General features: G+C 41.5%; 2 protein-coding genes across 4 annotated transcripts in view; one reads left to right on the top strand and one right to left on the bottom strand.

Moving 5' to 3' along the window:
• The window catches only part of cltca (clathrin, heavy chain a (Hc)), a 36496-nt gene extending 13525 nt beyond the window's left edge, over positions 1–22971 (top strand). For 2 of the 3 annotated variants that reach the window (XM_022204328.2, XM_022204327.2), the window contains 28 exons: positions 417–685; positions 880–1041; positions 1157–1270; positions 1966–2139; positions 5788–5985; positions 6178–6378; positions 7403–7555; positions 7818–7940; positions 8690–8827; positions 8921–9085; positions 9214–9394; positions 9950–10113; positions 11397–11522; positions 11612–11754; positions 12268–12502; positions 12626–12748; positions 12839–12984; positions 13071–13254; positions 13333–13525; positions 14983–15140; positions 15237–15509; positions 15660–15977; positions 16299–16430; positions 16526–16636; positions 16726–16896; positions 17825–18046; positions 19690–19765; positions 21670–22971. In XM_022204328.2, the coding sequence (XP_022060020.1) occupies positions 417–685; positions 880–1041; positions 1157–1270; positions 1966–2139; positions 5788–5985; positions 6178–6378; positions 7403–7555; positions 7818–7940; positions 8690–8827; positions 8921–9085; positions 9214–9394; positions 9950–10113; positions 11397–11522; positions 11612–11754; positions 12268–12502; positions 12626–12748; positions 12839–12984; positions 13071–13254; positions 13333–13525; positions 14983–15140; positions 15237–15509; positions 15660–15977; positions 16299–16430; positions 16526–16636; positions 16726–16896; positions 17825–18046; positions 19690–19765; positions 21670–21803 (4787 nt within the window). In that variant the 3' untranslated portion in view covers positions 21804–22971. Of the gene's footprint in view, positions 1–416; positions 686–879; positions 1042–1156; positions 1271–1965; positions 2140–5787; positions 5986–6177; positions 6379–7402; positions 7556–7817; positions 7941–8689; positions 8828–8920; positions 9086–9213; positions 9395–9949; positions 10114–11396; positions 11523–11611; positions 11755–12267; positions 12503–12625; positions 12749–12838; positions 12985–13070; positions 13255–13332; positions 13526–14982; positions 15141–15236; positions 15510–15659; positions 15978–16298; positions 16431–16525; positions 16637–16725; positions 16897–17824; positions 18047–18379; positions 18401–19689; positions 19766–21669 lie in introns of all 3 variants that reach the window. The other variant, XM_022204326.2, reaches the window with a different exon arrangement.
• A 574-nt stretch (positions 22972–23545) lies between these two features.
• On the bottom strand, positions 23546–27141 carry ptrh2 (peptidyl-tRNA hydrolase 2). Its single transcript, XM_022187742.2, has 2 exons — positions 27063–27141; positions 23546–25929 (listed from the first exon to the last, which is right to left on the bottom strand). Exon 2 carries the CDS (start codon positions 25917–25919, stop codon positions 25404–25406), a length of 516 nt encoding a protein of 171 aa, XP_022043434.1. The 5' UTR covers positions 25920–25929; positions 27063–27141; the 3' UTR covers positions 23546–25403.
• Between the last annotated feature and the right edge of the window lie 368 nt (positions 27142–27509).

The following is a 27509-nucleotide window of genomic DNA, read 5'->3' as shown; positions in this document are numbered from 1 at the left end:
TCGAAATGCAGTGGCAGAAGGCAAATTGCAGCTATGTGTTTTTATTAATGTGCCACATGATTGACCAGTACAGTTTAGAAAGGGAACATTTAGTTGTTTGGAGTGCACATAATTGACACCATCACACCTTGTGTAACCTTTCAGAAGGCCAAAATTCAATTCACTTGTTCCATTTTCTGTGCCACATCCAGCACACTTATGACACAATTTCCGACAACAGCATGTTTGGCATCCTCTGTCTATCGGTCATGGCGTCGTTGCCTGATGACTGCAATATTTCCAATTTAAATCTCCCATCTCTTATTAAAATTTGGTGTTTCTTTTCTTATAAATGTATGTATATATGAAGACGCACTTGTCAGAAACTATAACATTCCTCCTGGGCCTGGTTCCTGCCCTGTTTCTCCCCCTTCTAGCCGCCAAAACCCTTCAGATCTTTAACATTGAGATGAAGAGCAAGATGAAGGCACACACCATGACGGACGATGTTACCTTCTGGAAGTGGATCTCCCTGAACACAGTTGCACTTGTGACTGACAATGCCGTCTACCACTGGAGCATGGAGGGTGACTCACAACCTGTGAAAGTCTTTGACCGCCACTCCAGCCTGGCAGGGTGTCAGATCATCAACTATCGCACTGATGCCAAGCAGAAATGGCTCCTGCTCATCGGGATCTCAGCTCAGGTACTTTGTTCTGCATGTCTTCAGGAGAATATACTGGGGTCAGGTGGTTTTCCAGCTTACAACAAATCTTCATCACTGAGAATATACAATAGATTGCCTGTTCACATTTGTAAGTAACCAAGTGTATACATTAACTGTTACTGTTGGTAAAATTGCTTTATACACATTTATGTATGTTTTTTTGTCCTTTTCAGCAAAATCGAGTAGTGGGAGCAATGCAGCTGTACTCTGTTGACAGAAAGGTTTCTCAGCCCATTGAAGGCCATGCTGCCAGCTTTGCCCAGTTTAAGATGGAAGGAAACACAGAGGAGTCAACTCTGTTCTGCTTTGCTGTCAGAGGCCAGGCTGGAGGGAAGGTGACTGATGTTAATAACATAATAAAGAAAGCGTTTAGTGTCGCTAGCATTGCCCCAGTAAAACCCTATGCAGTCTGTTCCTCATTCTCAAAAATGTTTTCTCTCTTTGATCCAGTTGCACATCATCGAAGTAGGGACCCCAGCAACTGGTAATCAGCCATTTCCAAAGAAAGCAGTAGATGTCTTCTTCCCCCCAGAAGCCCAGAACGACTTTCCTGTGGCCATGCAGGTATTTTTCCACAACTAAGCATCTACTTTTGTCAAACTGAAATCAGTTGAATAATAGATCAGCTTAGCAGGTCCTCATGAGATAGTAAACTGTCACCCAATACCTACAAAAACCTGGTCAATTGCAGACATTAATTACAGCATCTCTTTCAGTAGATGTCCCTGCACTCACAGGAAATTATTAGTAAATTAGAAGCTTTCTCAAATGCCCTTTCTGAAGTGTCACATACTAACCTCTTTAATTTACTCTGAACTGTACACAACCAAAAAAAATCTTGGTCAACTGAAGTCATACTTACTCCTCAACCAGTTTGCCATAGTGCAGTAAATGCAAGCTACCTGCTAGCCTTGTTAGCCTACAGATCCTGAATGTAATGCAGACAATTTAGTTGCTGTTTTTACTTTATCTGTTAGGTTCATTGTTGAGCTGTGATATGTAAACTGCTGCTTGCAAGGTTTGCACTCAATATTTTGGCTATCGGTTGAACATATGCAAATTCTTTGACTTGGTATCAATTATATCTGAAACGATTCATCGAATTATTCAAGTAATTTGATTACTACAATTCTTCCAGGCAAAATTCCCTGAATTGAGCGAATTTGGCAGGATAAGAGGATATTGACAATTAAGTCAATGTGCTCTGGAGAGCATAGCCCTATATTTAGAGTCACTAATTTCATTTTGTTTTGTAACAGATAAGTTCGAAGCAGGATGTGGTTTTCCTCATTACCAAATATGGCTACATCCACCTGTACGACTTGGAGACAGGCACCTGCATCTACATGAACCGCATCAGCGGGGAGACCATCTTTGTCACTGCTCCACATGAGGCCACCTCAGGCATTATCGGGGTCAACAGGAAGGGACAGGTAAAAATGTCAACCAATGCTTGTCCTGAATGCTCAGGGACATTACGTTTATGTTTAGACTAGCTGCTCAGTCTTGTTAATGCCAAAGTAGAATTTTGAAGATGATGTCTAATATTCTTCTTGACATCTGTCACACAATCTCAGTTGAATCACTTTATTATTTACCCATTTTTACGCCAGCAGACACATGTAATTCTTCTGTGCAAGTAAATGAATGTTGGCAAACAAATAATCAAACATCAGTTGTTGCATCGGATAATGACAACAGCACCTCCTTGTTTGCCTGTCGTCATCAGGCAAACTCAGACTTTTCCAGGCGGCATTATAAATAATCCAGGGTGTAATGTTTCACAAAGAGAGCAGAGAGGGTTGTGTCTTACTGGTTTTGTAAAGCTGAACCAGAAAGGAGAACAGGATACAGCCAGCTGATGAATAATGTTCCAGGCAGGCCACACACCACATGAATAATTGAGTGAGGAGAGGAAAGCTGATCTGAGGCAGTGACGGATCTTGCTGTATGCTGGGGCGGTTAAGTCCGTATGTGTGTGTGTGTGTGTGTGTGTGTGTGTGTGTGTGTTTGTATGTACATGCACAACTACATACACAGAGGCAGTGATCTGAGAGACAATAGGCCACTGTCTAGGCCCACCAGTTAAGAGGGTTGGTTACCAAGAAAATTGGTAATCTTGTACTGCTAATACTAGTAACACATTACTACAGTCCTGCAGGCATTTCATAAAGCTAATCAGATGTGATTTTAGTCTACTACTGTCCAATATTTTTCCTCCTGTCTAGACTGGACTAAGGTTTTAGATTAATATTTGTGTTGTGGTGCTTCAGTATTTAATAAGGATGGAACTGAAATACAACCAACTCTTCTGAAAACGGTTATCTGAGTCACCCTCAGTAACCATCTGCTCTGTGGAGCTGTTACAAAGAATACTGCAGTGATGAAACTTAATAGCATCAAACCACAGTGGTGTGTGTCAGAGAAAAAAGTCAAATATTACAACCTTATGCTTAGAGAGGTGCTAACATGTTGAGGTCATGGAAAAAACTTTGCAACGTTTTTCAGTTAGTGTCTGGTCAATTCTATCCATTACTACTGTTTGCACACTGCCTTAACTGGTCCCTGTTGCAGTCAACAAGTTTCTCATTGGTAGCTGTGGATTTGGCAAAGACTGCTTGTTTGTTTGAGTCTGAGCATCAGAACCTGATACATGACTCAGACTGGGCAGTGTGATTGTGATAGATCTGGGGCCTCCTTTATAAAACATTGCGTAGGGTCCATACTAAAGTTTGCGTACGCCGAAAATACGAAAAGGGCGTATGCCCCTCGCCCCTGATTTATAAAACTTTGCGTAAGCACAGCTGCATGCAATTTCTTGATAAATCACACACCAGCTGGAAGATTGCACAGGTGGATCCACCTCACATTCCGCCCACAACACACCCACATTTTACCATGAATGGTCAATGCAAAGTAACTCATGAATGTATCTGTATATAAGTAAACTGCTGATCCACGGCATTTCACGCGGCGCCGGCCGGCAGTCTTTTCACTGCTGTGCGTCAGGATGAATGAATCATGTGTGACCCAGGCCACCCTGCCACTAAATTTGTTATGATCATGTCCGATGTACAAATAATTTGCACACTGATTGACTGTGCATTTTTTCGGTTCACATAGAGAAATTCATCTTCACTCGGGAGTTGTGGTGTGAAGCATGTGTGCATGTGTGCATGTGTGCCTGTGTGCCGGTACAGGGCAGATTAATGGTTGGACGCTCATCCCATTCGGCCGCATATGGATAAATAAACAAAATTCTTTACTTTTTTTTGCCTTTTTACTGTGATAGTTGCAGTGAAGAGTGACAGGAAATGGGGAGAAGAGTCTGGGGAAGACATGCATAAAAGTGCCGCGGGCAGGAACCGAACCCGAGCCCCTGCGTCGGAGACCACCCCTACAAATGGATGAGCCATACCGGCGCCGGGTGATCAGTAAACAAAATTATTTAATAAAGATCACCGCACCGGCCCCAGATACCGGCCCTTCGGTCAAACGACCGAATGAAATAACGTTCAATCCGCTCCTGTTGATATATGAACATAGTTCTGCAAATACAGTCGTCGGCCGAATGACGCACTATATGAACATCTACAACAATGAGGGTTTATGATTATCCGGCTCTACAAGTCTAATATGTGATAACAATAAAGGTGGGGGGGGGGAGCCCACCTCCCACCTCCCATCAGCACATGATATGAAGTGGAAGGCCCAGCCTGGTGCCCTCAATCCTCTTAGTGCTGGTTCTCTTTTACAGTCACCTTATTCTCCACATCAACAGTGTAGCAGAGACCTGTGATGACTATTTTGTGTACATGCTAGTGTCTGGCCTGTGAATTATTGGATACTGCAGCTCATGTGTCATCTGATTCTTGGTGCTGTCTTGTTAAGAATAGTTGTTCCTGTAAGTTTTCCATCAGATTCTTATCAGTAAAGGGCATGCCAGTTTAAGCTGTGTAAGAAACTTCTTTTTTTTTTTTTTTGCTGAATGTGTGATAGTGCTGTATTGTCATTCAAGTACTGACTCACATAATTAAAGAGTTTCTTTAATTGGCATTTAGGCAGAAAATGTAATGCCTTGGGTCAGTATCAGGTCTAGTCTCACTCACATTTCTGTTTATGATTATCTCTGACTTTGATATCAGCCTCTTTATCCATTTCAGATACTGTACCCTCTTCCCTGTCCGCACATAATACTTACCTAGCATCCCCATAAACAAAGTTCTTGCTTCTCCTTTTTCTTTGTTCATATTTTATTTCAGCTACTTCCAGTAAGTCCTCCCACATCATAGTAAGTGGCCCTACATTTGTGCTGAGAAGAATGAGATTTACTCACCCGTATTAAAAGCCGGGGCACTGACCTGCAGGGCCTGTTTGTAGAGGGGCCAACACTGGCTGTCTTTATCCTTCAGCCCCCTCTCTTTTTCTCCATCCTGCTCTTTTTATTTCACTCGTTCTCCTTCTTCTTTCTGTTGCCAGACCTCTAACAAAAGCCCTGCGTTACACTGACCCACTAATAACACATTTGCATTCAGGATCCATATCCTAAGGCCAGGCGCGCTTAATGCTATCGTCCACAGTTATTGTCAGCTGAGCTTGCACCTTTGATTTCTGGCACAAGACGCAAATAAGGAATGTGATGATTTTTGCTAGTGTAGTCCAGATGTGTGTCAGATTTATCATATTACTACCATTCAAGATTTTGCTTTCTGTGGCTGTGAACGTTTCTGTGATCCTGTTCCAGATGCTAGAGACAGTATTGTTGTAGGGGTTAGTGTGGTCAGTCACTTGACTTATTAATTAGTGGTCTACAAAAAATCTGATAAGAAAAAAGATATTAATTAAAGTACAGTATGGCGATTGTAGAATGATCACCTCTGTGTGTAATTCCATAGTGTGGAATGACATATTGACTTGGAAGCAGTGAATAGTTGTAGTTCGGTGCAATACACAGACTATGAAAACTGAGAGTCTCCACCAGAAGGCAGGTAGATAACACTGAGAACTTCAATCTATGTTAGACTGAGAATGATGTCGAGTCCACTGTAAAGCGACATTTCCTCTATTTTCCTGTAACACAGGTGCTGTCTGTTTGTGTGGAAGAGGAGAATATCATTCCTTACATCACCAACGTGCTGCAGAATCCAGATCTGGCTCTCCGTTTAGCTGTCCGCAACAACCTCGCCGGGGCTGAAGAACTGTTTGCACGCAAGTTCAACAACCTATTTGCTGCTGGCAGCTATTCTGAGGCAGCTAAGGTTGCTGCAAATGCACCAAAGGTACTCATTCTTTAATCATGCAGTCACAATACATCTCTCACACAGTCTGAACAAAAGTGCAATGTAAACTTTGGACTGTTGCATTGCTTGTAGTGTGGTTGTATTTTATTTCATTAACTTCTACCCTCCTATTATAGCTGTTATTGTTTGTTTACATCTTTTCTCCCCTTCGGTTGACCTTTCCCCTCTCAGGGTATCCTGCGCACCCCAGACACCATCCGCCGTTTCCAGAGTGTTCCCACTCAGCCAGGTCAGACCTCCCCCTTGCTGCAGTACTTTGGTATCCTGTTGGACCAGGGCCAGCTCAACAAGTTTGAATCCCTGGAGCTTTGCAGACCAGTCCTCCAGCAGGGACGAAAGCAGCTTCTGGAGAAGTGGCTGAAGGAAGACAAGGTATTGTGAATTTCTGTCTTAACCTCTACTCACACAAAGAGGCTCTTCCTGCGCTGCCTGTTTTGTTTACATGCCGTTTATCTTGGATGACGTGAGATCATGTGATATGCAAGGAATTTGTGAAATTTCCTTTCAGGACTGTGGGTGGATCTAAAGTGCCTCAATAGTAAAAAAAATAAAGGGTGGGAGATGTGAAACATGTTATACTTAAATTTTCATTCCATTTAACATTTTTGCTTGTAAGGGTGTGTTAATGTTTTTTTTGGTCATGCACACATTTGACCTTGCTTTTTGTATTGAATTTCTTTATACCAGTATGCAATCCTTTTATCATTTGGCATAACTTTAATATAATCTGTTGATGTATTTTCATTGTGTATTTGCTCATGTAGGGGTTTTTTTATTCACTGAACCCTAAGCATTTTCTGGGTTCTTGTCACATTTTTACTCACCGTGGGCTAAAATAAAGTCTATCAGGTCTATCATGTCTATGCTGATAGACATAGACATGATATGTCTATGCTATCATGTATGTAGTAGTACTTTCTCTACTTCTAGAGAAAGTAGAGAAAACTACTGCAGTGAAACCAAAGAGTGATCATTTTTTCCGTTCAACTCACTAATGGCTTTACAGCTACACTAAGAGCGCAGAATCTACTTATTGAAAACTGTTTCTTCTTCAGATTTTTAAAGGAGACGTGGAATAGATATAGAAAAAATGCATTTAAATTAAATATCTCAATTTTCAAGCCTACATGTGGTTAATTTTTCAGACAAAAAGTCCAATATGATGACTTCAAGGACTGTCAACTTCAAATTTCCGATGAATAGTGTAATTTTAGTGTATTAAGAAAAATACCATACCTGTCAAACCCATCAGTGAGTTTTGAGGTTCAGAGGGTTAAAAGGGAATAAAGACAGGAGAAATAAACAACAGAAATGAGGTTTAAATAAAGTAAATGTGTTACTTTGAAAGCTGTCTCGAATTTCTTCAAGTGCTGATGTCACTTGTCCTTCATTTCAGTTGGAGTGTTCAGAGGAACTGGGTGACCTGGTGAAAGCAGTGGATCCCACTTTGGCTCTCAGTGTCTACCTGAGGGCCAACGTCCCCAACAAGGTCATTCAGTGCTTTGCAGAGACTGGACAGTTCCCAAAGATTGTCCTGTATGCCAAGAAGGTATGTCTGAGATGGTAATTGGTCGCTAGTTGTAATGAACTGTGTAGCACAATATTTAAAACGTTATGTGCTTGAATAAGATGTTTGGCTCCATTAAATGTTATCAGTATGAGATCACTTTTTGATTGCTTTGTTACACACTTGTCCCTAGATTTTCCATTCTGTCTTTTCGTGCAAACCTCCCTCTTTGTCCTGGAACTGTGGCCGCAAACGGAACGAAACCGAACCAAACCAGTCACTGTCTTTGTTTCTTGTGCTCTAGGTGGGCTACACTCCAGACTGGATCTTTCTGCTCAGGAATGTGATGCGGATCAATCCAGAACAGGGCCTGCAGTTTGCACAGATGCTGGTCCAGGATGAAGAACCATTGGCTGACATCACACAGGTTAGAGGAAAGCAGGAGGGAATTTTTAGGGAGCCATCAGAAAACATGCTTTGCTTTTAGTAAAATGCTTTGAAATTCTATACCAGCAACAGCGGTTTTGTCATATTTTTGAGAGGGGCATTAGTCTCTGTTTTGTTGTCTTTGTGTATAGGTGAGTGTTCACTTTTCCTAATGGAGAGCCATTCTCACCTTCTTTTATCCCAGCGTGCAATTAACTGGCCAACCTTAAACTTAAAGATAGACAAAGTCTCAACATGTGTTGACTGTGACCCTCAAACATCTTTAGATATAAAAGAAATGAATCCTTTTCTTTACTTCCTGCCACTGCAGAACTTTGTGTGCTGATATTAACTGCTGAAACAGCTTTCTGTGTTCCCTAAAGTGCTGTCCTGGCACATAATAGGAATTGTAAGAAAACAACGCATTGCATCAGAGGCTTTCTTCGGTTGTTGGAACAAGGAGTGTGTTGTATTGAGTGAACTCTCACTTTACTATGTAATTGTTCTTAAAACCTTGTAGAAGTGTGTGTGACCTTACATTTCTTCAATTTAGTCCTGTCAGTGGTGCAGAAAATAGGAGGCCATGGCAGGTGTGTTGGATTTATGTGTATGGGGGGGGGCATTGTGTAGTGTAGCTGTAGTGCAAAATAAGAGGTTTTGACAAGTAATGTTCTTGTCAGAGTTATAGCAGCTACACAAGCATGGTTTCTGCTCTTTAGTTCTCACTTATGTGTCTTTGTGTCTGACCAGATTGTGGATGTATTCATGGAGTACAACCTGATCCAGCAGTGCACTTCCTTCCTCCTGGATGCTCTGAAGAACAACAGACCTTCAGAAGGACCCCTACAGACTCGCCTGTTGGAGATGAACCTCATGCATGCCCCACAGGTGAACCTACCTATGCTTTGTTTAATGGAATGCAGTTAATTAAGCTAGGATGATCGTTTTCTAACTTTATAATGCTTCTTCCTTTGGATGTAGGTTGCTGATGCGATCCTTGGCAACCAGATGTTCACAAATTACGATCGTGCCCACATCGCCCAGTTGTGTGAGAAGGCTGGACTTCTGCAAAGGGCACTGGAGCACTACACAGACCTGTACGACATCAAGCGTGCTGTGGTGCATACACACCTGCTCAACCCAGAGGTAGGCTTCAGGGTGCAGTCAGATTAATACTAAAGACTGCTTTCCTTTCTTACAAACTTTACATTGCTTATTATGGAACCCACGATAGATTGTATGACCTAAACTAACTTTCTCTCTCCCATGTCCAGTGGCTAGTGAACTTCTTTGGTTCACTGTCAGTGGAAGACTCTCTGGAGTGTCTCAGGGCCATGCTCTCGGCCAACATTCGCCAGAACCTGCAGATCTGCGTCCAGGTGGCTTCCAAGTACCACGAACAGCTCACCACACAGGCCCTCACTGAGCTTTTTGAGTCCTTCAAGAGCTTTGAAGGTGAGATCCCAAATTTCATACCAGCATGGTGTGTTGTTTGATGTCAGTAATCCAGACGGTATGAATGCTGTAGTTTTGTTTAAGTTCATGGACGGTAATGGAAAGCTTGCTCATGAACTAGTACCTAGTTCACTTCGGATTGGGTGGTACTAAAAAGTTTCAAATACAGTCTTTCCAACTTAATGAATTATTTAGTCCAGTAGAGAAGTTTACCTAAAATACTTTAGTGCCCAGTATAGACATTCAATTGCGTTTGCATTTCCAGCCAGTGAACTTAGATAGATGTCCCCAATTATCATTAGACAAGTAGACCAGAACAGAGGCAGGACGATCAATACATTGTGCAGAATGGCCGGGAGGTCAGCTAATGCAGCTGCTCTACTGTTACTGGAAAAATGGAGCCTAAAGTTAAGTGAGCCAATTGGTAACTAGAAAAAAAACCATCATGGACATTTTCAGGATATATTACTGAATCCATATTGATGTCATTAGACTGGGGGAGCCTGTAGACATGTATGTTGTTAAAAGCTTTATGTATCTGTCTGTGTCCCTCAGGTTTGTTCTACTTCCTGGGCTCTATTGTGAACTTTAGTCAGGATCCTGAAGTTCACTTCAAATACATTCAGGCTGCTTGCAAGACAGGCCAGATCAAAGAGGTGGAGAGGATCTGTAGAGAAAGCAACTGCTATGACCCTGAACGTGTCAAGAACTTCCTCAAGGTAAAGCCACAGGGGCCGATCAATTGAAACCTTTTCTCCCTTTATTATATTGTTTTTATATTTGTCTCTTTCTCTCACCTACGCAAATTCTTTAGGCCTGAAGCAATTTTCCTAATTTTATGCCATGTTGGTCCTAAGACAGAAGGTTTAGTGATGCAGTTCTTGAATCCTCTTTTATTTTGCATCTCATGTTGCTCAGAGTGTCTTTACATTACAACTGCTGAAAGAAAACCTTCACACATTTACAGTTTGATCCCTTTGCATAGATATGAAATTTATTGAAATCACAGACTGATCCCCTGCACCTTCCCTGTATTGGTTATAAATGTTAAAGCAACAGTCCTGATGGCAGTCAATTTTGTTTTGTGCTTTTCCTCTTTTGACTTTGGAATGGCAGGACTTGTATCAGGTAAATCCATGCTTTCCCAAAGTACAGGACTTATCCTTCTTTTTCTTTCCTCCTCACCCCTGAACTTCAGACACAGGATTGAAACTGGGATTTGTATGGAGGTGTATATGTTCATACACCACAATCCATACACCCACTGGGGTGCTACCAGTGCTCTCTGAACTTTGCCCAGTCATGTTTTGTGTGTAATTGCAAAAAGTAGTAAAGAATTGAAAGATTCTATACTTTATTTTTCTAAACAGTAAAGGTGTCTGTGTGTGTAGTGTGTAGTACTGTAATAGGAGCTTCTCGTCAGTGCAGCATGTTCATGAATAATAGTGGACAAGGTGCACAATCCCAGTTTGTTAATCCTGTGGATGGCAACGGTGTGTCAGCACACCAGTACATAGTGGAACACAGGACTAGTGGTCAGTGCTGCCTTGTGGTGACCTGACAACTGGCAGCTCTCTGCCTGTTAATGAGTGAGAAGACATTTTAGAATACTCAAAGATCTTGTTCCATGAGTTTAATGTGAAATACACAAGTTAACCTTCCTGTAGCCTCTCAAAAACTGTGCCGTTTATTTGTTATAGTGGTAGACCTTTATTTTATTTCCCTGTGTATATTGTGTTATGTGGAATTTGTGAATCTCTTGAGGAGGGCTGAAGTAACTGGAAAATAGCATCTTAAATACATTTTCAGTGATACAGTCATTTGAGCTAAATGAACTTGTATTGCATTGCAACAACAAATTCCTGGTGAATACTAAAAGCAGTAAAGGATGAACTGTGCTGCACAAGGTTTGGTTGATTGTGGCATGTGTGAACGTGTTTTTGTAGGTTACAAAATCATAACTGACGATATTCTCTTTCCCTCCACTCTGTGTGATACACAGGAAGCCAAACTCACTGACCAGCTGCCACTCATCATCGTTTGTGACCGTTTTGACTTTGTGCATGACCTGGTCCTCTACCTGTACCGCAACAATCTGCAGAAGTACATTGAGATCTATGTTCAGAAGGTAAGAGTCAATGCAGAGACATTCAAACTACTATTACTCTGCATCTTTGCTCTACAGATGTAACTGATTTTTTTGTATGTTTGCCTTAGGTGAATCCCAGCCGTCTGCCAGTTGTGGTTGGTGGTCTCTTAGACGTGGACTGCTCTGAGGATGTCATCAAGAGCCTGATCCTGGTTGTCAGAGGACAGTTTTCCACTGATGAGCTGGTGGCTGAGGTGGAAAAAAGGAACAGGTGCTGCCCTCCTCCACCTAATTTATCTGCCAGCTATTTGAGTTAGAGATCTGGTTTTATTAGTGTTCTTCCAGTCACAGTGTAGAATTATTGCTTTCTCTAAGGGCAGCTTTTAAGATGACTGTTTTTATGCTTGTAATATTGATGATAGTGACAGATTAACCTGCAAATTTATTCTCTTCAGATATGCTTTCTTTTGCAGATTGAAATAAAAATATTTACTGGAGTGATGATTTAGTGGGAATATAGGCATTACTGTTCATTTACAGGAGAGTTAACTGAGTTGAACAGGTTTTTAGAAAAGAGAAGATGTGATTTTCAGGTTGTTGTGTTACATTGGAAACGAGTCAGGATAAAGAAGTCATGTTGTTGGAGAGTATCAAGTTCTAGACAAAAATGCTTTCAAAAATGTAGGTATTTTCTTCTAGTACTCAGTATAGGGGTTTGAATTGTGCTTCTCTGTCTGAGAAGCTGTGTGAGCAGCCAGTGTTCTGACATCCATTTTGCTTGTAGGCTGAAACTGCTGCTGCCCTGGCTCGAGTCTCGTATCCATGAAGGCTGCGAAGAGCCCGCTACCCATAATGCCCTGGCCAAGATCTACATTGACAGCAATAACAACCCTGAACGCTTCCTCAGAGAAAACCCCTACTATGACAGCCGTGTGGTGGGAAAATATTGCGAGAAGAGGGACCCTCATCTGGCCTGTGTGGCCTATGAGAGAGGACAGTGTGACCAGGAGCTGATCAATGTGAGGAGGAATTTTTGTCTTCTTCTCACCAATTATGCATCGAAATGTCCACCTGCTGTTGTTGGTGTTGCTTATGTTGGTGCCTCTGATGTTAAAGTTGTAATTTTTGTCCTTTCACATCAGGTCTGCAATGAGAACTCCCTCTTCAAGAGCTTGTCTCGCTACCTGGTTCGGCGCAAAGACCCCGAGCTGTGGGCCAGCGTGCTGCTTGAGAGCAACCCCTACAGACGACCACTTATTGACCAGGTACAGAATATACAAGACATGTTGCATCTTATTCAGTACTCCTGCCTGGTACTTCTCTAAGCTTCCATTCCTTTCTGTCTGTGCTTTCAGGTGGTGCAGACAGCACTGTCAGAAACCCAGGACCCAGAGGAGGTGTCGGTCACAGTGAAGGCTTTCATGACCGCTGACTTGCCCAATGAGCTCATTGAGCTGCTGGAGAAGATTGTGCTGGACAACTCTGTCTTTAGTGAACACAGGTGTTTGTCATGTGTTGTACTTTTAAGAATTATTGAGAAAACTTAAGAATCTTTGTGCTGAAAGTGTCTTTTTCTCACTCTAACAGGAATCTGCAGAACCTGCTGATCCTGACGGCAATCAAAGCTGACCGTACACGTGTGATGGAGTACATCAGCAGGCTAGACAACTATGATGCTCCTGATATCGCAAACATCGCCATTAGCAATGAACTCTTCGAGGAGGCTTTTGCCATCTTTAAAAAATTTGACGTCAACACCTCTGCTGTGCAGGTCTGTGGCTAATCTTTACCACGCAGACTATTGCCTTATTGGATTGAGATGGGTTGCTAATCTCTTTTTTTGCCTTAGGTGCTGATTGAGCATATTGGCAACCTGGATCGGGCATATGAGTTTGCAGAACGCTGCAATGAGCCAGCTGTATGGAGCCAACTGGCCAAGGCTCAGCTACAGAAGGAGCTGGTTAAGGAGGCTATTGACTCTTACATCAAAGCTGATGACCCCTCTGCATACATGGAGGTGGTACAGGCTGCTGATAAGAGTGGTAAGGAGACTTGTTAAGCTCAAATAAGAAAAGACTTTACTGGGATTTAATTTCATAGGATGAGTTTAAAGCCACGCTGCCGTATTTCTGCCAATGAGGCATAGCAGAGTACATTAACCCTTTAAGCGCCAAAGTCGCAATATTGTGACAAGCAACATTGCTGAACATAACAAGCCACAGCTTCAAATATAGTGCCTCATGCAGTTACTACTTTATACCAGGAGATGGCAGGCATCTGGAACTTCAGTCTGAGCATCATTTGTGGGCATGTTTTCATTCAAAGTTTAGGAGTTTGTCGAGTTTGAAAACCGAGGAGACGAGACTCGTCGTCGGAGCATAACAGTGCAAGACGGCGCATTTTAGAGCAAGAAAACTCGCCATACAGAGGTCTGGTCAACGCTGACAAAGTACTTGGTCAAATAATGGCTTACTGAGATTCTGAAGAGGAATATTCACCCTCTGATGAACATGTTCAGTCGTCCAGTGAGAGAGAAAGTGACGCTGCGTCTGTGCATAACAGCAGCGGGTCGGTGCGCCATGACAGTCCACAAGCAGCACATGCTGGAGCCGATGCTTTGCTTCACCGGGTCCGGAGTGGCAGGAGGGGACGTGGTGGGTGTAGCAGGGGTGGTCAGAACACTGCTAATGATGAGGGGGATAGCGGGGGTTGGGGGGAAAAAAAACGCGGAAATAGCAGCAGACACAGGAGAAAATGCACTGATACTAACGGTGGAGGCTGCAGTGGCGTTCACGGCCCTGTCGTAAATGACGATGATGATGGCTAGGTTTGCTTGACAGATGAGGAATAGTTTCAGAAGTGGATCAGACATTTTGATAAGCCTGTTGGGTATCGTGGAGACAGGGATCTGACAAATTCTGAGCCAAGAAAAGCCATCTTGATCGATAAACATCAATGGAGTTATGTAATCCATATGTCTGCCGCCTGGTGACGTCATAATATGCAAATTAGATGAGTGAATTTACTCCCATCATAAACTTTGGGTCATACTGATGATTTTTCTCATTTACAGTTTGCCTTTATCTCTAACCATTTTCAAGTTACAACCTTTAGAAAAAATGACATCAAAACTGAATATTTTATTGAAAAAACTCTGGCGCCTAAAGGGTTAAGACTGAGAAAAGTGTAGAATAACTTTTTGTGAGCTGACTAATGACTGCAAACACAAATCAAGGTTTCACTGAAAGCCATTAGTTGTTTGCCAATGACACTTCGATTGAAACCAATTAATCACAGCGGCCGTGATGTAGGATTTGAGTTTTTCCCTCCAGGGATATTGGCTGATAGATAACAGAGAGTGTAACATTTCCACTAGTGTAGCAGTTGTTGAAAGTGCACACGATCAGCATAAAACAGTCAAAGCAGTATTCCATATCCTGCAGAAAAAGAATGAATGGATATAAAACAGAACAACAGCGTGATATTATGACTGTTACAGGTAACTGGGAGGACTTGGTCAAGTTCCTTCAGATGGCTCGTAAGAAGGCCCGTGAATCTTATGTAGAGACGGAGCTGATCTTTGCGTTGGCCAAAACAAATCGCCTGGCAGAACTTGAAGAGTTTATAAATGGACCCAACAATGCTCACATCCAACAGGTTAGCCTCATGCTCATACGACTTTAAATCTGTTAACCTCTTCAGAATGAGGTCCCAAAATGAAAACTATGTTTTTATTGTACTTATATCTTTTAGGTTGGTGACCGGTGCTATGACGAGAAAATGTATGAGGCAGCAAAGCTGCTGTACAACAATGTCTCCAACTTTGGCCGTCTGGCTTCAACTCTGGTACACCTTGGAGAGTATCAGGCTGCTGTGGATGGCGCTCGTAAGGCCAACAGCACCCGCACCTGGAAAGAGGTGTGCTTCGCCTGCGTGGATGGAAAGGAGTTCAGATTGGCCCAGATGTGTGGTCTGCACATCGTGGTGCACGCTGACGAGCTGGAGGAGCTGATCAACTACTACCAAGTAAAATAGAAATTAAATCTTAAAATTTCTCAAAATTATAACGCAGAAAAATGTGCATTAAGTCTAATATATCTTTGAGACATGTCAATGAAACATTTAGTTCTCACATAGATGCTCAATAACCATGTGCTGTCCTTACTCCTCTCTCAGGACCGCGGTTACTTTGAGGAGCTGATCACCATGCTGGAGGCCGCCCTCGGCCTGGAGCGTGCTCACATGGGGATGTTCACAGAGCTCGCCATCCTTTACTCCAAGTTCAAGCCGCAGAAGATGAGGGAGCATCTGGAGCTCTTCTGGTCCAGAGTTAACATCCCAAAGGTCCTGAGGGCAGCAGAGCAGGCTCACTTGTGGGCCGAACTGGTCTTCCTGTACGACAAGTATGAAGAATACGACAATGCCATCATCACCATGATGAACCACCCAACAGATGCCTGGAAGGAGGGCCAGTTCAAAGACATCATCACCAAGGTACAGTTTGAATCAATATCAAAATTTAGATATTTTTGTGTCTTTTATTTGGATTTTTTTAAATAATAGAGTACATTAGTTTTACTGCTTGTATTTTTTCTGTTGAGGTGGCACTAATGTAATAGCTTGTAGTCAAACCTATGATGATGTGTTTCTTTTCTCTATAGTCTGTTCTTTACTGTTTTAACTGTTAATTTTGTGATTGCTCATAAAAGTGGCTTACCATCTAAACAAATGTTGATGCATTTGTAAATATTTTCCATTTATTTAGTTGTTGTTTGCCTAAGTTTCTGAAACGCTTCCTCTCTGCCCTCTGTGTAGGTGGCCAACGTGGAGCTTTACTACAAAGCCACTCAGTTCTATCTGGAGTTCAAGCCCTTGTTACTGAATGATTTGCTCATAGTGCTTTCTCCCAGACTGGACCACTCACGGGCTGTCAACTTCTTCAGCAAGGTACACTTTAATCTATCTCATAATAAGACTGAACCACAAAACAAGTTTCCCCTGTGATTTGAACTGAGATGATCACTGGACATGTGTGTTAACAGGTGAAACAGCTGCCTCTGGTCAAACCTTACCTCCGGTCGGTACAGAACCACAACAACAAATCAGTCAATGAAGCACTTAACAACCTCTTCATCACAGAGGAGGACTATCAGGTACCATTGCCACATCACTTCATAACATACCTACAGACATACAGACATACCTTTGCTCTTTGACATCATATTTATGTACATCTTGTTAGGCACTGAGGACATCAATAGATGCCTACGACAACTTTGACAACATCTCACTGGCCCAGCGTTTGGAGAAGCATGAGCTGATTGAGTTCAGGAGAATCGCTGCCTACCTCTTCAAGGGCAACAACCGCTGGAAACAGAGTGTGGAGCTCTGCAAGAAGGACAAGCTCTATAAGGTGCTTTCCATGTTGCAGTATTGGTTTGACATTACCGTTGAACAGTTCCAATGTATTGCTTTGTTTTGATGGAGAGTGAAAGGGGTAGGTGTTGGTGAGATACTGCACAAAGTGAAAACAACAGGTGCTCTCTGGTGTTTTAAAAACAACTGGCAGTTAGTTATTGTAATCTGACCTGCTGTTTTGGCTGCTCACAAATAAGACCAGCAGTTGCAACAATGGCTCTGACACATGCAAAAGTGCTTTAAAAGTATTGAAGTACTTCACAAACCCTTACAGTACATGCAATGATCCATAAGTGCCTCCCATTCATTGTTTAGTTAAACAGCTGTGCAATGCATTCTGGTTATGTTGCAGTGAGTATTGAAAGACGGAGCATCACATTGCCCAATCCTCGTTTGCATAAAGTTGAAGTGTCGGCTTTCAGCAAAATAAAGGTGTTGGGCCACTGCTGGACACCTCGGGAAACTCGTGAAAAACTTTTAGAATCATCAGTGTTGTCCAGATTTAGGAGCTGCTTGACTTATTTCTCATCTCAAATGGTTTAAGAAACACATTTGGTAAACTGTTTCTGGAATACACAAAAGTTTCTGAACAAGCCGCCACGTTGGTCCAGTTGGAAATCCTGGAGCAGAGAGCCCCAGGTGAACGCTCTTCGATTCATTTGCAAACAGTCCTTGCATGACTGTAGGATGGGGTAGCTTGTAGTGTTTTCCCTTTTGAGAGCAATTGTCAGTTTTCCATCATGACGCTGCCAAGTTTTCAGTGTTGGGGAAACGACATGACCCCTGGTGCCCAACAACACCCATGTGAACACATACCAGTAGTGCTGAAAAGGATCCGTTTACATTTGGGTGCAGTGGTGGGATCAGCATTGTCTTGTCTTCTGTCTCTTCTTGAAGCTGACCATGCTGTGTCTCTTCCACAGGATGCCATGCAGTATGCGTCAGAGTCCAAGGACATTGAGCTGGCAGAGGAGCTGCTGTCCTGGTTCCTACAGGAGAACAAGAAGGAGTGTTTCGCCGCCTGCCTGTTCACCTGCTATGACCTGCTGCGGCCTGACGTGGTGCTGGAGACTGCCTGGAGGCACAACATCATGGACTTTTCTATGCCATACTTCATTCAGGTCATGAGGGAGTACCTCAGCAAGGTAGGCCAGCTCTCTTCAGGATGGAGTTTAATGAATCATGTCAGAGGGGATCGTTAGAAGATCTGAGCAAATGTTAATCCCTTCCACACACATTGACAAATGAGTGACTTTTATAGTATTGAAAATATTGCATATACTGTTGTTTTCCTTTAAATGAACTACGTGATCAAACTAAACTTAACTCAACAATATCAGCATGCAGTGAGATACACAACCAGAATTATGTCTGGTGGCTTATATTTAACAACTTGGCATGCCTGCCTCCTCTGCAGTTTTCTTCTTTGAGAACTATTTTAATTGTTCATCTTCTATGCTGCACCTCTTCTCTTTCAGGTTGATGCAGTTAAGGAACAGGTGAAAGTTCAAAGTTCTGTATTTAGCTCGAAAGACTGCAGCCTTGAGTGTGCATGGTTTTAGTTAAAACACGCATTGCACTGTCACCTTGACATAGTCACATAGTCTGAACAGTGTTCTGTAAATACAGCGTCTAGTAAGACTTTTGAGTCTGAGGAAATATCGCTGTTGTGGTCTGCTGCAAGAATCAAGGATTGGAGATCTTGTATTCACGACATTGTAGTTTGTTGGAGAAAATGCACTTTATGCAATGGCTTTAGCCAAGACTGTTAAGTGTTTTACCATCTGAATTCATCAGAATGTGAATCATTTTGTTTGCTGCTGGTGATTATAACAGATTCTGCTGAAAATACAATAAATGACCTAAAAAAAGTGCATTTCTTCCCAGACACTGCATCTTACAAAGCTGTTTGTTCTTGCAGAGGTTGATGTGTTTTGATGTCTTTGACCTGGATATTGTAGGATGCAAGTGTGAAAATGTTGCTAAACCAGCAGCAGGGTGGTGGTTATGCCTGATTCCCTGCAGAAGGCTTTGAACTGTAGGGAGCACCTCTCCTCCCCACTGATCTGCATCTCAGTGCTGCAGCTTATTTTTTGCCAGCATTGCAACACATACAGCATGGGACTGCTTACAGCGAATCAACATCTCTCTCTGCTTGTTGCATACAGAGAATTTTATTTAAAACTGCATGGACAAACTGAAAAGTGAATGTATGTAGATGTATACAAGATGTGGAAGTGCACTGCTGAGCCAGCCCTTGTTGCTCCCAACTCTAGAAATAACCTGAATCCAGGTGCTGCTGTTCTCCCCTCAGGAACTGAAATGCACTCATGTTCATTGCTGCATCTAACTTGCTGTCTGAGGAAATTCTTCTTGTTCTTTTTATTTTTTGTGTAACTTACATAAAAATTACATACATGCTTTGTATTCAGTGCACAAGAAAGGGTTTCATTGCAGACTGAAATGAAATCTCTGTATACTATTTCCATAATTCCTACCAATAGAAAATGACTCTTACTAAAAGTAGAGTGAGGATGGCAGTAGTAGTTGTCAGCTCTAAACTGACCTTTGTGGATTGAGTATGCACAACAAAAAGCACATTGGGTCTAATACAGTGACAGCAAAGAGTGTGTTGCCTTATCTTGACAGAAATCTATGCGTTTTCCTGGTATTTCTGACCAGTTGATAAACAAAAATTGATAATGCTCGTGTAAATGAAACCCCACAAGTTGATTACATGTTGAGGGGTTGTGACTTTGTTCTTAATACACCCATGTCTCCATTGCAGGTGGATAAACTAGAAACCTCAGAGTCCGTAAGGAAAGAAGAGGAGCAGGCAACAGAGACGCAACCCATCGTCTATGGTAACAGTCCTATAGTGGCATCAATGTCCAGTTCACTGTGATCTCTGTCAAAGAAAGCGGTCTTCTTTTCTCACATAGCTCTCTGCTTCTGCAGACTACCTGGTCATTGAGCTACTATTAAAAACAGAATTTATTAATGCCCCTGAAAAACTGGCTTTAAAGCTTAAGTAGGGATGCACCATATTGAATTTTTGCCAATATTTTCCATCTCATTTTGGCCAGTTACTGACACTAGTCACATCATTTTTTCCCCCACATAACTGCAGAGAACATCAGGTATCTTCTGTTGTGTTATTAACCCTTTAAGCTTCAGTCAATTCCAGCCGTTTTCAGTACAAAAAATCGCTAATATTCTATTTTTAAATTTAAAAAAAAGACAAAAAATACAGGGAATATTGGACGCACATTGCGAGGTGCATTTCCTTGAAAACGACCGATTCGTGGATTTTATACCGACTTCAAGACATGTTTTGGATAAAATAGTTTACTGGCTTGTGTCGTCTGGATGTAAAAGGTTGGATTATGGCCGTTTTTTGTGGAATCTTTTTTTGTGTGTAATAATGAACCCGGAAATGTGAGTCGCGCTGTGTGCGTTGAAGCCGTGTATAGAGAACGGATGGATGAATATTCGTTTTTGTCGGACAAATGTGTTTTTCTCACCCGCTGTGGTAATCGCATCTGAAAGTGGTTTATACCGGCGGATTCATGAGAATCTAAGCTTTCCATCGGTGTATAGTGTTTGTATAATCGGGTTTGCAGCCGTCGGACATTCTTGAAATTCCTATGCAAATTAGTAGGTGTACCGCCGGCGGTACACCTGCTACGCACTGAAGCGTAAAGGGTTAAAGTATTGTGCCTCCTTTTATGGTGATGGCAAACTGGCAGGTGCAGACATAAAATACAAAGCTTTTTAGATTAATGCATTCACAAAACAAAATAAGAAAATTCCTTCAACTTACATGTAAAACGTGACATATATAGTGTATTTAACATTTTCAAACAAAGCTGTAATTTTCTAATTTGAAAAGAAATGATATAGATGTAACATAAATAATGTGGAGTTTCACAGATGGGCCAGCAGTCTTTTAAAAACATGTTCATTTTACATTCATGGCAGTGGAGGGTTTTAGTCCCGCTGAAAAGAAAAGTCATTTTAGTATGTGATTTGCTCCAGATGACATGATTGAAGTTCACCATCAGATATCATGTTCTAAAGCAGAGGAGTCAAACACACGGCCCGTGAGCACAACTTTGCAAAGTGTAAAAACTACTGAGGTGAAAATGAATATTTACCGTGAAAATACTTAAATACATTAAACGTTGTGCAATTTAATGCCAGTCAGCTGCTTCATGTATTTTTTAATGGATTTTCAATGTGTACATTTTATACTTTCACAAGGCAGGGGGACAACTGAGCCTTTTGCTTAATAGTTCCCACTTGAATTTGTGTGGTGTGTCAGTTTAGGTGGTCAGGATTACTACACAGATGTGTACATGAGTGTAAATTTTAAATAATTTCTAGATCTTGACAAGTTGTTTTGATCATAAATTAAATACTGTTTTGTTTAGTTCCAATGACTGACTGTTTTGTGTCTTTGTAGATACTCTGTGATCTGTATGTTGTAATTTCTACATGATAAACTGAGGCATAATGTTGTTGGAATTTCACTCGTTTTTCTTTAGAAATTTCAGGTTATTAATGTTTTGTAGAAAGTTCATTAAATTAATTTTCAGAATGTACTTTTTTTGCACTAAAACAAAGGAAATATTTGGAGTTATGGTTATTTATCCGTTATGCTCTGATTTTACTGGTCCGGCCCACTTGAGTTCAGTGAACTAAAATCACTCCTGCACTAAAATGAGTTTGACACTCCTGTTCTAAGCCTTCCTTGTGTGTCTTGCAGGAACACCCCAGCTGATGCTGACAGCGGGCCCCAGTGTACCTGTGGCCCCTCAGCAACCTTACGGCTACGGCTACCAGGCGCCTGCAGGATACGGTCAGCCAGCAGCTCAGCCAGGCTTCGGCTACGGCATGTAAAGACCCCGCCCCCATCTCTCCACAACCAGGCTGGAGCTACCATCCATCCAACTCCCACAGTCCTTCACCATACCATTATTGTCTCTCTGCGCTCTTCATGGAGCAGGGGATAATACCGACAAACTTTTTTTGTTTGTTTGTTTTGACTTTTTTTTTCTCCCTTTTCAAACTGTCATGAAGGACTCAGTTTTATTTTCTGTTGTCAAAGAAAAAGATTGAATCACAAAGATTAATTTTCTCACATTCCGTATTGACTAGATTAATTTTTCTTATGTCTATTTTATTTGAATGGGAAATGGTTTATGTACAATGGGGGGGCTTGTGGGAAGAGCTAGTCGTCTTCTCAGTTTCAAAAAAGGTCTGTTGTGAAGCATCTGATTTGCACTCTGTAGTGAGAAGAAATTAATGTAGAACCTCTTCCTTTTGATGTGTGTGAGCAGCTTCTTCTGTCCGACTGTAAAATGCATTTAATTATTGTATATTCAGACACAAAAACCGCGAATATGTTCTTCTATATTTGAACATCAGACTGCCGCTTTCTTGACAGCAATCCTCAAACACTACGTTCTACCAGTCACGTCCCCACACTCTCACGATAGGACTGTTTGTTGAAGAAAATCCGCGAGAGCATTTTCCATACGATTTACAGGAAAGTTTGATTCTTTCCAGCAAAGCCTATGCAGAACTCTCCAGACAAATACACCTTCAGAAGACATTACCGTGTGCTTTACATACTGCTCTAACGTGGGACCATTCCACCTCAGGAGGGACTGCAGACCTGTTTGTGTTCGACTAACATGCCCCACACCTTTCTTTACGCTGCGGTTTGTTTCTGCTGGATATCATTTTAGGTCACCGTTACTGAGCGTGCAGGAGAGATTTTTCAGACTCGTGTCCTGCTGTGGGTCGCCTTTAACCTTTTCAGTTGACCTGCTCGTCCAAATCAGAAACGATACCACAACACTTGTGGGAGGTTGAAGTTTTTATCAAAGGCTTGCGTGTATACAGAAAATCAGTCATTAACAACTTTGAACTTATATTCTTATCTAAATTACCTTAGATTTAAATTGTGCACTTAAGATACTTGATTGTGCATAATCAGGATCATAATGAATGATACAGCGGTTTTGTTTTCCACTTAAAATAAAAGCTTCTTGTTTGTCAAGAACCGTGTGATCGTGTCTTACATGTTCTGGTTTGTAGTTCCCATCTGGTGAATTTACTGCACACTTAACTGTCAGAAAGGGTTTTATGGTTCTGATCCTGTGCTGCAGAATGTAGAGAAAGGCTATACAAACGGAGGGGAGAAAGGAATAACAAACTGCTGAGCTCTACAGAGAGGAGATCCAGTGGGTCTGTTGCTAGTTTGGGTCCATTTAGAGGGAAAGGTCACTGCAAATTAATGAAGGCCATGATGGTTTGATGGTAATAATGTGAATCATCTGATACCTTCAATCACTAGAGCTCAACTCAATTCAAGAGTTATGGAAGATTTAGTACCAAAGTGTTAGACAACACTCCACAATCCTCATCAAAACACTAAATGAGAGAAAACCTTTAGGAAAAAATGCTGTTCATCTCTCTACAGACTTGGAGAATCAGGGCCAAGAGGCAGTGAAGCTGTTCTGGAAGCATTTGGTGGCCTAAAAACCTTTAAGACACTTGATTTTTTCCTTTAATTTGTCACCCATTCATAGTTTGTGGTATAATGTTATATTATACAAAACAATTTGTCTGACAGCTTTTCAGAATATTGATTTTATTTTTCAAACATTTGATTGATTTGTACAGAAAATGCTGAAGTCTGACCCAGGAGTTTGATTTTGTGCAGACTTCAGTTTCAGTGGCAGAAATCCCAGACTAGTGCAAATGTGACTGAAATTTGAAGCCAACTCTTTAGCAACAGAATGCAGTGCAGTAAACCCACAACTTAAGCTTATATGACACATTCGTAGAGACCGTGTGAGGTGTGGAATTAGATTGTACAAAAAGGCGTTCCTGTTACCATCAGGGATATGAGACTCATAAGGATGTCTTACTAGTACCCTCTGCTGGTATATAAAGGAGGTTGCTAGAATTAAAACCTCTGTCCGCCTGATGTGAGCTGCCACTGTTCATATATTATACAGTCATGGAATAAAATATAAAAATAAATGCATTGGATCAGATGTGGCTAAAAGGAGTCCTCTACCAGTTTCACACATAAACACCGGTACATTTGTCATGGTTTAACAATTCTTGGCCTGTTTGAAACAGTTTCTGTGGTTTTGGAGGAGTATCAAGACAATGTGTTGCCATTCAGTTGGGCTTGTAGACTACAAATTCATTACAGAAACTGCATAGCAAACTGGAGACGTCATGTTTTAAAGACGTGAGAATGGAAGATTCTGGGAAACCGCTGAAAGGCGCATTTAAGTTGTTTTGTAGGAAAGACAGGATGCAGGGTTTGGGGAGTTTCACTCACACGACAGAAGAAAAGTCAGGCATTTTTGGCCTTTGCTGCATCAGTAGAGACAATTTTATTTTCTACTCTTTACGAAAGTTTCCATCCATTATCTATGCACAACTTTGTCTCCATTAGTGGAGGGCTGGAGTCTATCCCAGCTGACATGTTTTCTGCACAAACGAGCCGTGAGGAAATGAGATGCTTGGAAATCAGCTGGAGAAAATGTGTGTGACTTTAGGGTGAAGGCAGGGGACACCCTGGACAGGTCACCAGTCTATCACAGAGCTACACACTCACATTCACACCTATGGACAATTTAGAGTTATTAAGCTCAGCATGTTTTTGGACTGTGGGAGGAAGCTGGAGAACCCGGAGGAAACCCACACATGCACAGGGAGAACATGCAAACTCCACACAGAAAGATCCCAGGCCACGACGTAAACCAGAGATCTTCTAGCAGCAAGGCGACAGTACTAACCACCGCATTTAGCATTGCACTTTTTTGAAAGTGCAATGCTAAAATGGGAAAGCAATTCTTTACTGCTGTAATCCTTACTCATGGTTTATTTTCAATTAGAAAATTAAAAATAACTGTAAAGCACTGTTTATAAACAAGAAAAACAATTTCAGATTCTTAATTCTTTCATGATAAAAATCATATGACAACCTGTCTCATCACAAAACTGATATTACATTCATGGAGTCAGCCAGCCAACCATGGTACATCAAACTGTCACTTGCAGTGATCTTCAAAGTGTAAAATACTTTAGAATATGAAGACTGACTATGCTCTAATTTCAGAATTTATTTTTCTTTTATCATTAAGAGAACATGAATTGGGAATCATACCTCCGTATTTCATGGTGCTGCAGTGACATCAACTACAATAGTACGGTTTCATCATAAACGTCGTCTGTTTTTGAGCATCAGAACTAAATTGGTTGGTGTGAAGAACTGCAACATGGAAACTACTCACTGTGTTTCAGCCACTGTCACTGAACTATCACAGCAAGAAGTCATAACTGCTATTCAATAGACCAACTGATTGCTATTGCGATTAAGTGCACTGAACTGAGGGAGTTGTATAAAAATATAAACTCATTGTAGCTCAGTTTGAAAACATTTTGACAACCAGGAAATTATAAACTAGAATTCTAATAGAGCTTCAAGTCTCCAGTGACACTGTCAATCAAATCAGCAGGACCAGGACCGATGCCCAGCACAGTGCGTGACCCGGGTGCGATTTGGGTTCGTCCTGCATCCTGGATCAGGCTGACAGGAAGCCCCACTTCTTTGGCGCGGCCCAGCAGATCGATCAGGGTGTCCTCATCGGGGGCCTTCACCACCACCTTGGGCTGGCCACAGTATTCCCACTGTTTGAGTAGCTCAGGGTTCCTGCGTTGGACCTGCTTGTAGGCTGACACAGCAGCATGAGAGCACTGGGCAGCGACCTTCCCTTTGCCCATCTTCAGGTCATTTCGGACCACCAGAATCATCTTGAACTCGCCTCCTTCTCCCATCACGCTTGCTTCACCTGCGCTGTTCTCCATCACTGTCATCAGAGTTTTGGATGTTGGACCAAAGCGACCCCGAAGGTGCCATCCGAGTAGGAGCCCACAGCTCAGACCTGCTACGACACCCCAGCCCAGCGGACTATTTAACAAATCCATACTGTTAAACCTGTAAAAGTCACAGAACAGTTTAGGTTAAGTTTGTGTTCCACACACATAAAAACTTAGAGAGCAGAAAGTTTCAACACCTTTTTGAAGTTGGAGTTAACATTCATTCTTGACCTTGGAAATGGCAGTTGAAATACGTCTCAAGTAGTGCTGAACAATCCAGCGATTTCAAATCAAAAACACAACTATTAACAATTATCAAATGACAAAGGCTGCCCTTTAGGATGTACGTCATGCGTCATGTTTGACCCTATCCTGTCATTTTACAAATCCATGCTCCCCCTTTAAGTGACACTTCCAATTGTATTCTATGTGGTAGTCTTAACAAAAAGTACATTCAGTTTAACTGGTTTGTTTGACTTCATGCCATTTCTCACAGTTGTCACAGAAATGCCCACATTACACACTTGAATAAGCCAAGCTGAAAACTAAACGGCGTAAAGTGTAGAACGATCCGAAGAGATGTCAGTGATCTCTTTTAAATCGCTTCTCAAAACATACTTTCATTAGAGAGGCTTTCCTGATTTTATTACAGTTCAGTTTTCCTTGAAACTGTCTTTTCTTTCTTTCAATATTTTTTCTGATTTCAGGGGTTTTTATTTTGACTTTATGAAAATATTTTTGCCTTGTCTGTTTTTCCTAGTGCTTTCTTTTGAATCACACTGTAATTGGATTTTTAAAAGTGCTCTATCAATGAAGATTATTATTATTTTTATGTTTAAATGTACATTCTTCTTTGCGAAAAGTTATATAAGTCATATGATAAATAACACTTCAGGATCTTAAGTTTATTTAAATGCGCTGAGGTATTCGGTAAAGCCAGATGCAAATCTCATGTTTCTACTGGAAACCAAATTGGCTCAACGTCTGTGGTTTTAAATGTGCTGTATAAACACCTGACTTGACTTGACAAGCTAATGCAACTTCCTGGGCTACCAAGCTAGCTAACTAACTTTAGACATAGCTAACCAAGCTAACATTAGCTTGCCGGCGAGAAACAAGACTAAATGTAAAAATTACACCTTCTGTACAGTAGGTATGACTTTCCAGACAAAACATACATGTGTTCAGACTTTTTCTGTCTCCTCTGTGCGAACACAGAGCAGAACAGATGCTACTAGTCACACTTCATACCTTCTGCTGTGTTCTTGCTGGCGGCATGAATGAAGCTGTCTGCCCAGCGTATAGTCGCTTGATGATGACGTCACAAACTCAAGCGGTTTAAAAGTGAAACAAAATAAAATATGATTTTTTTAAATTTAACTTCATGCAAACAGAATCCTATCCTCGTAGTTACATAGCGTTGTGTCAAATCATCAGTGATTTTTTTGTGAATATCTATTTGAATTTTTCTGAAACTGTAGCAATGTAAAAATAAATAAATAAATAATATCTGTGAAAACTTGCAACATTTTTGTATTAGTGTAAAGCTGTGTTAAGTTACTATAATTATTATCTACCATGTGCTCTTTCACAAAGCTGATGTCTCTCCCTGTCATCAGTCAGGTGAATGAGGATTTGAACCATTCTAAGTCTGAAGTTTTATTTTGGACAATAACTGGTTAACTGGTGACTCCAGTT

Source organism: Acanthochromis polyacanthus, chromosome 17, assembly GCF_021347895.1.
Source record: "Acanthochromis polyacanthus isolate Apoly-LR-REF ecotype Palm Island chromosome 17, KAUST_Apoly_ChrSc, whole genome shotgun sequence".
Lineage (NCBI taxonomy): Eukaryota > Metazoa > Chordata > Actinopteri > Pomacentridae > Acanthochromis > Acanthochromis polyacanthus.
This window is presented reverse-complemented; position numbering and strand designations above follow the sequence as displayed.

What these genes read in the sequence shown, in the direction of transcription:
- ptrh2 (XM_022187742.2), bottom strand. Translation starts at nt 25,919, where the DNA reads ATGGATTTGTTAAATAGTCCGCTGGGCTGGGGTGTCGTAGCAGGTCTG.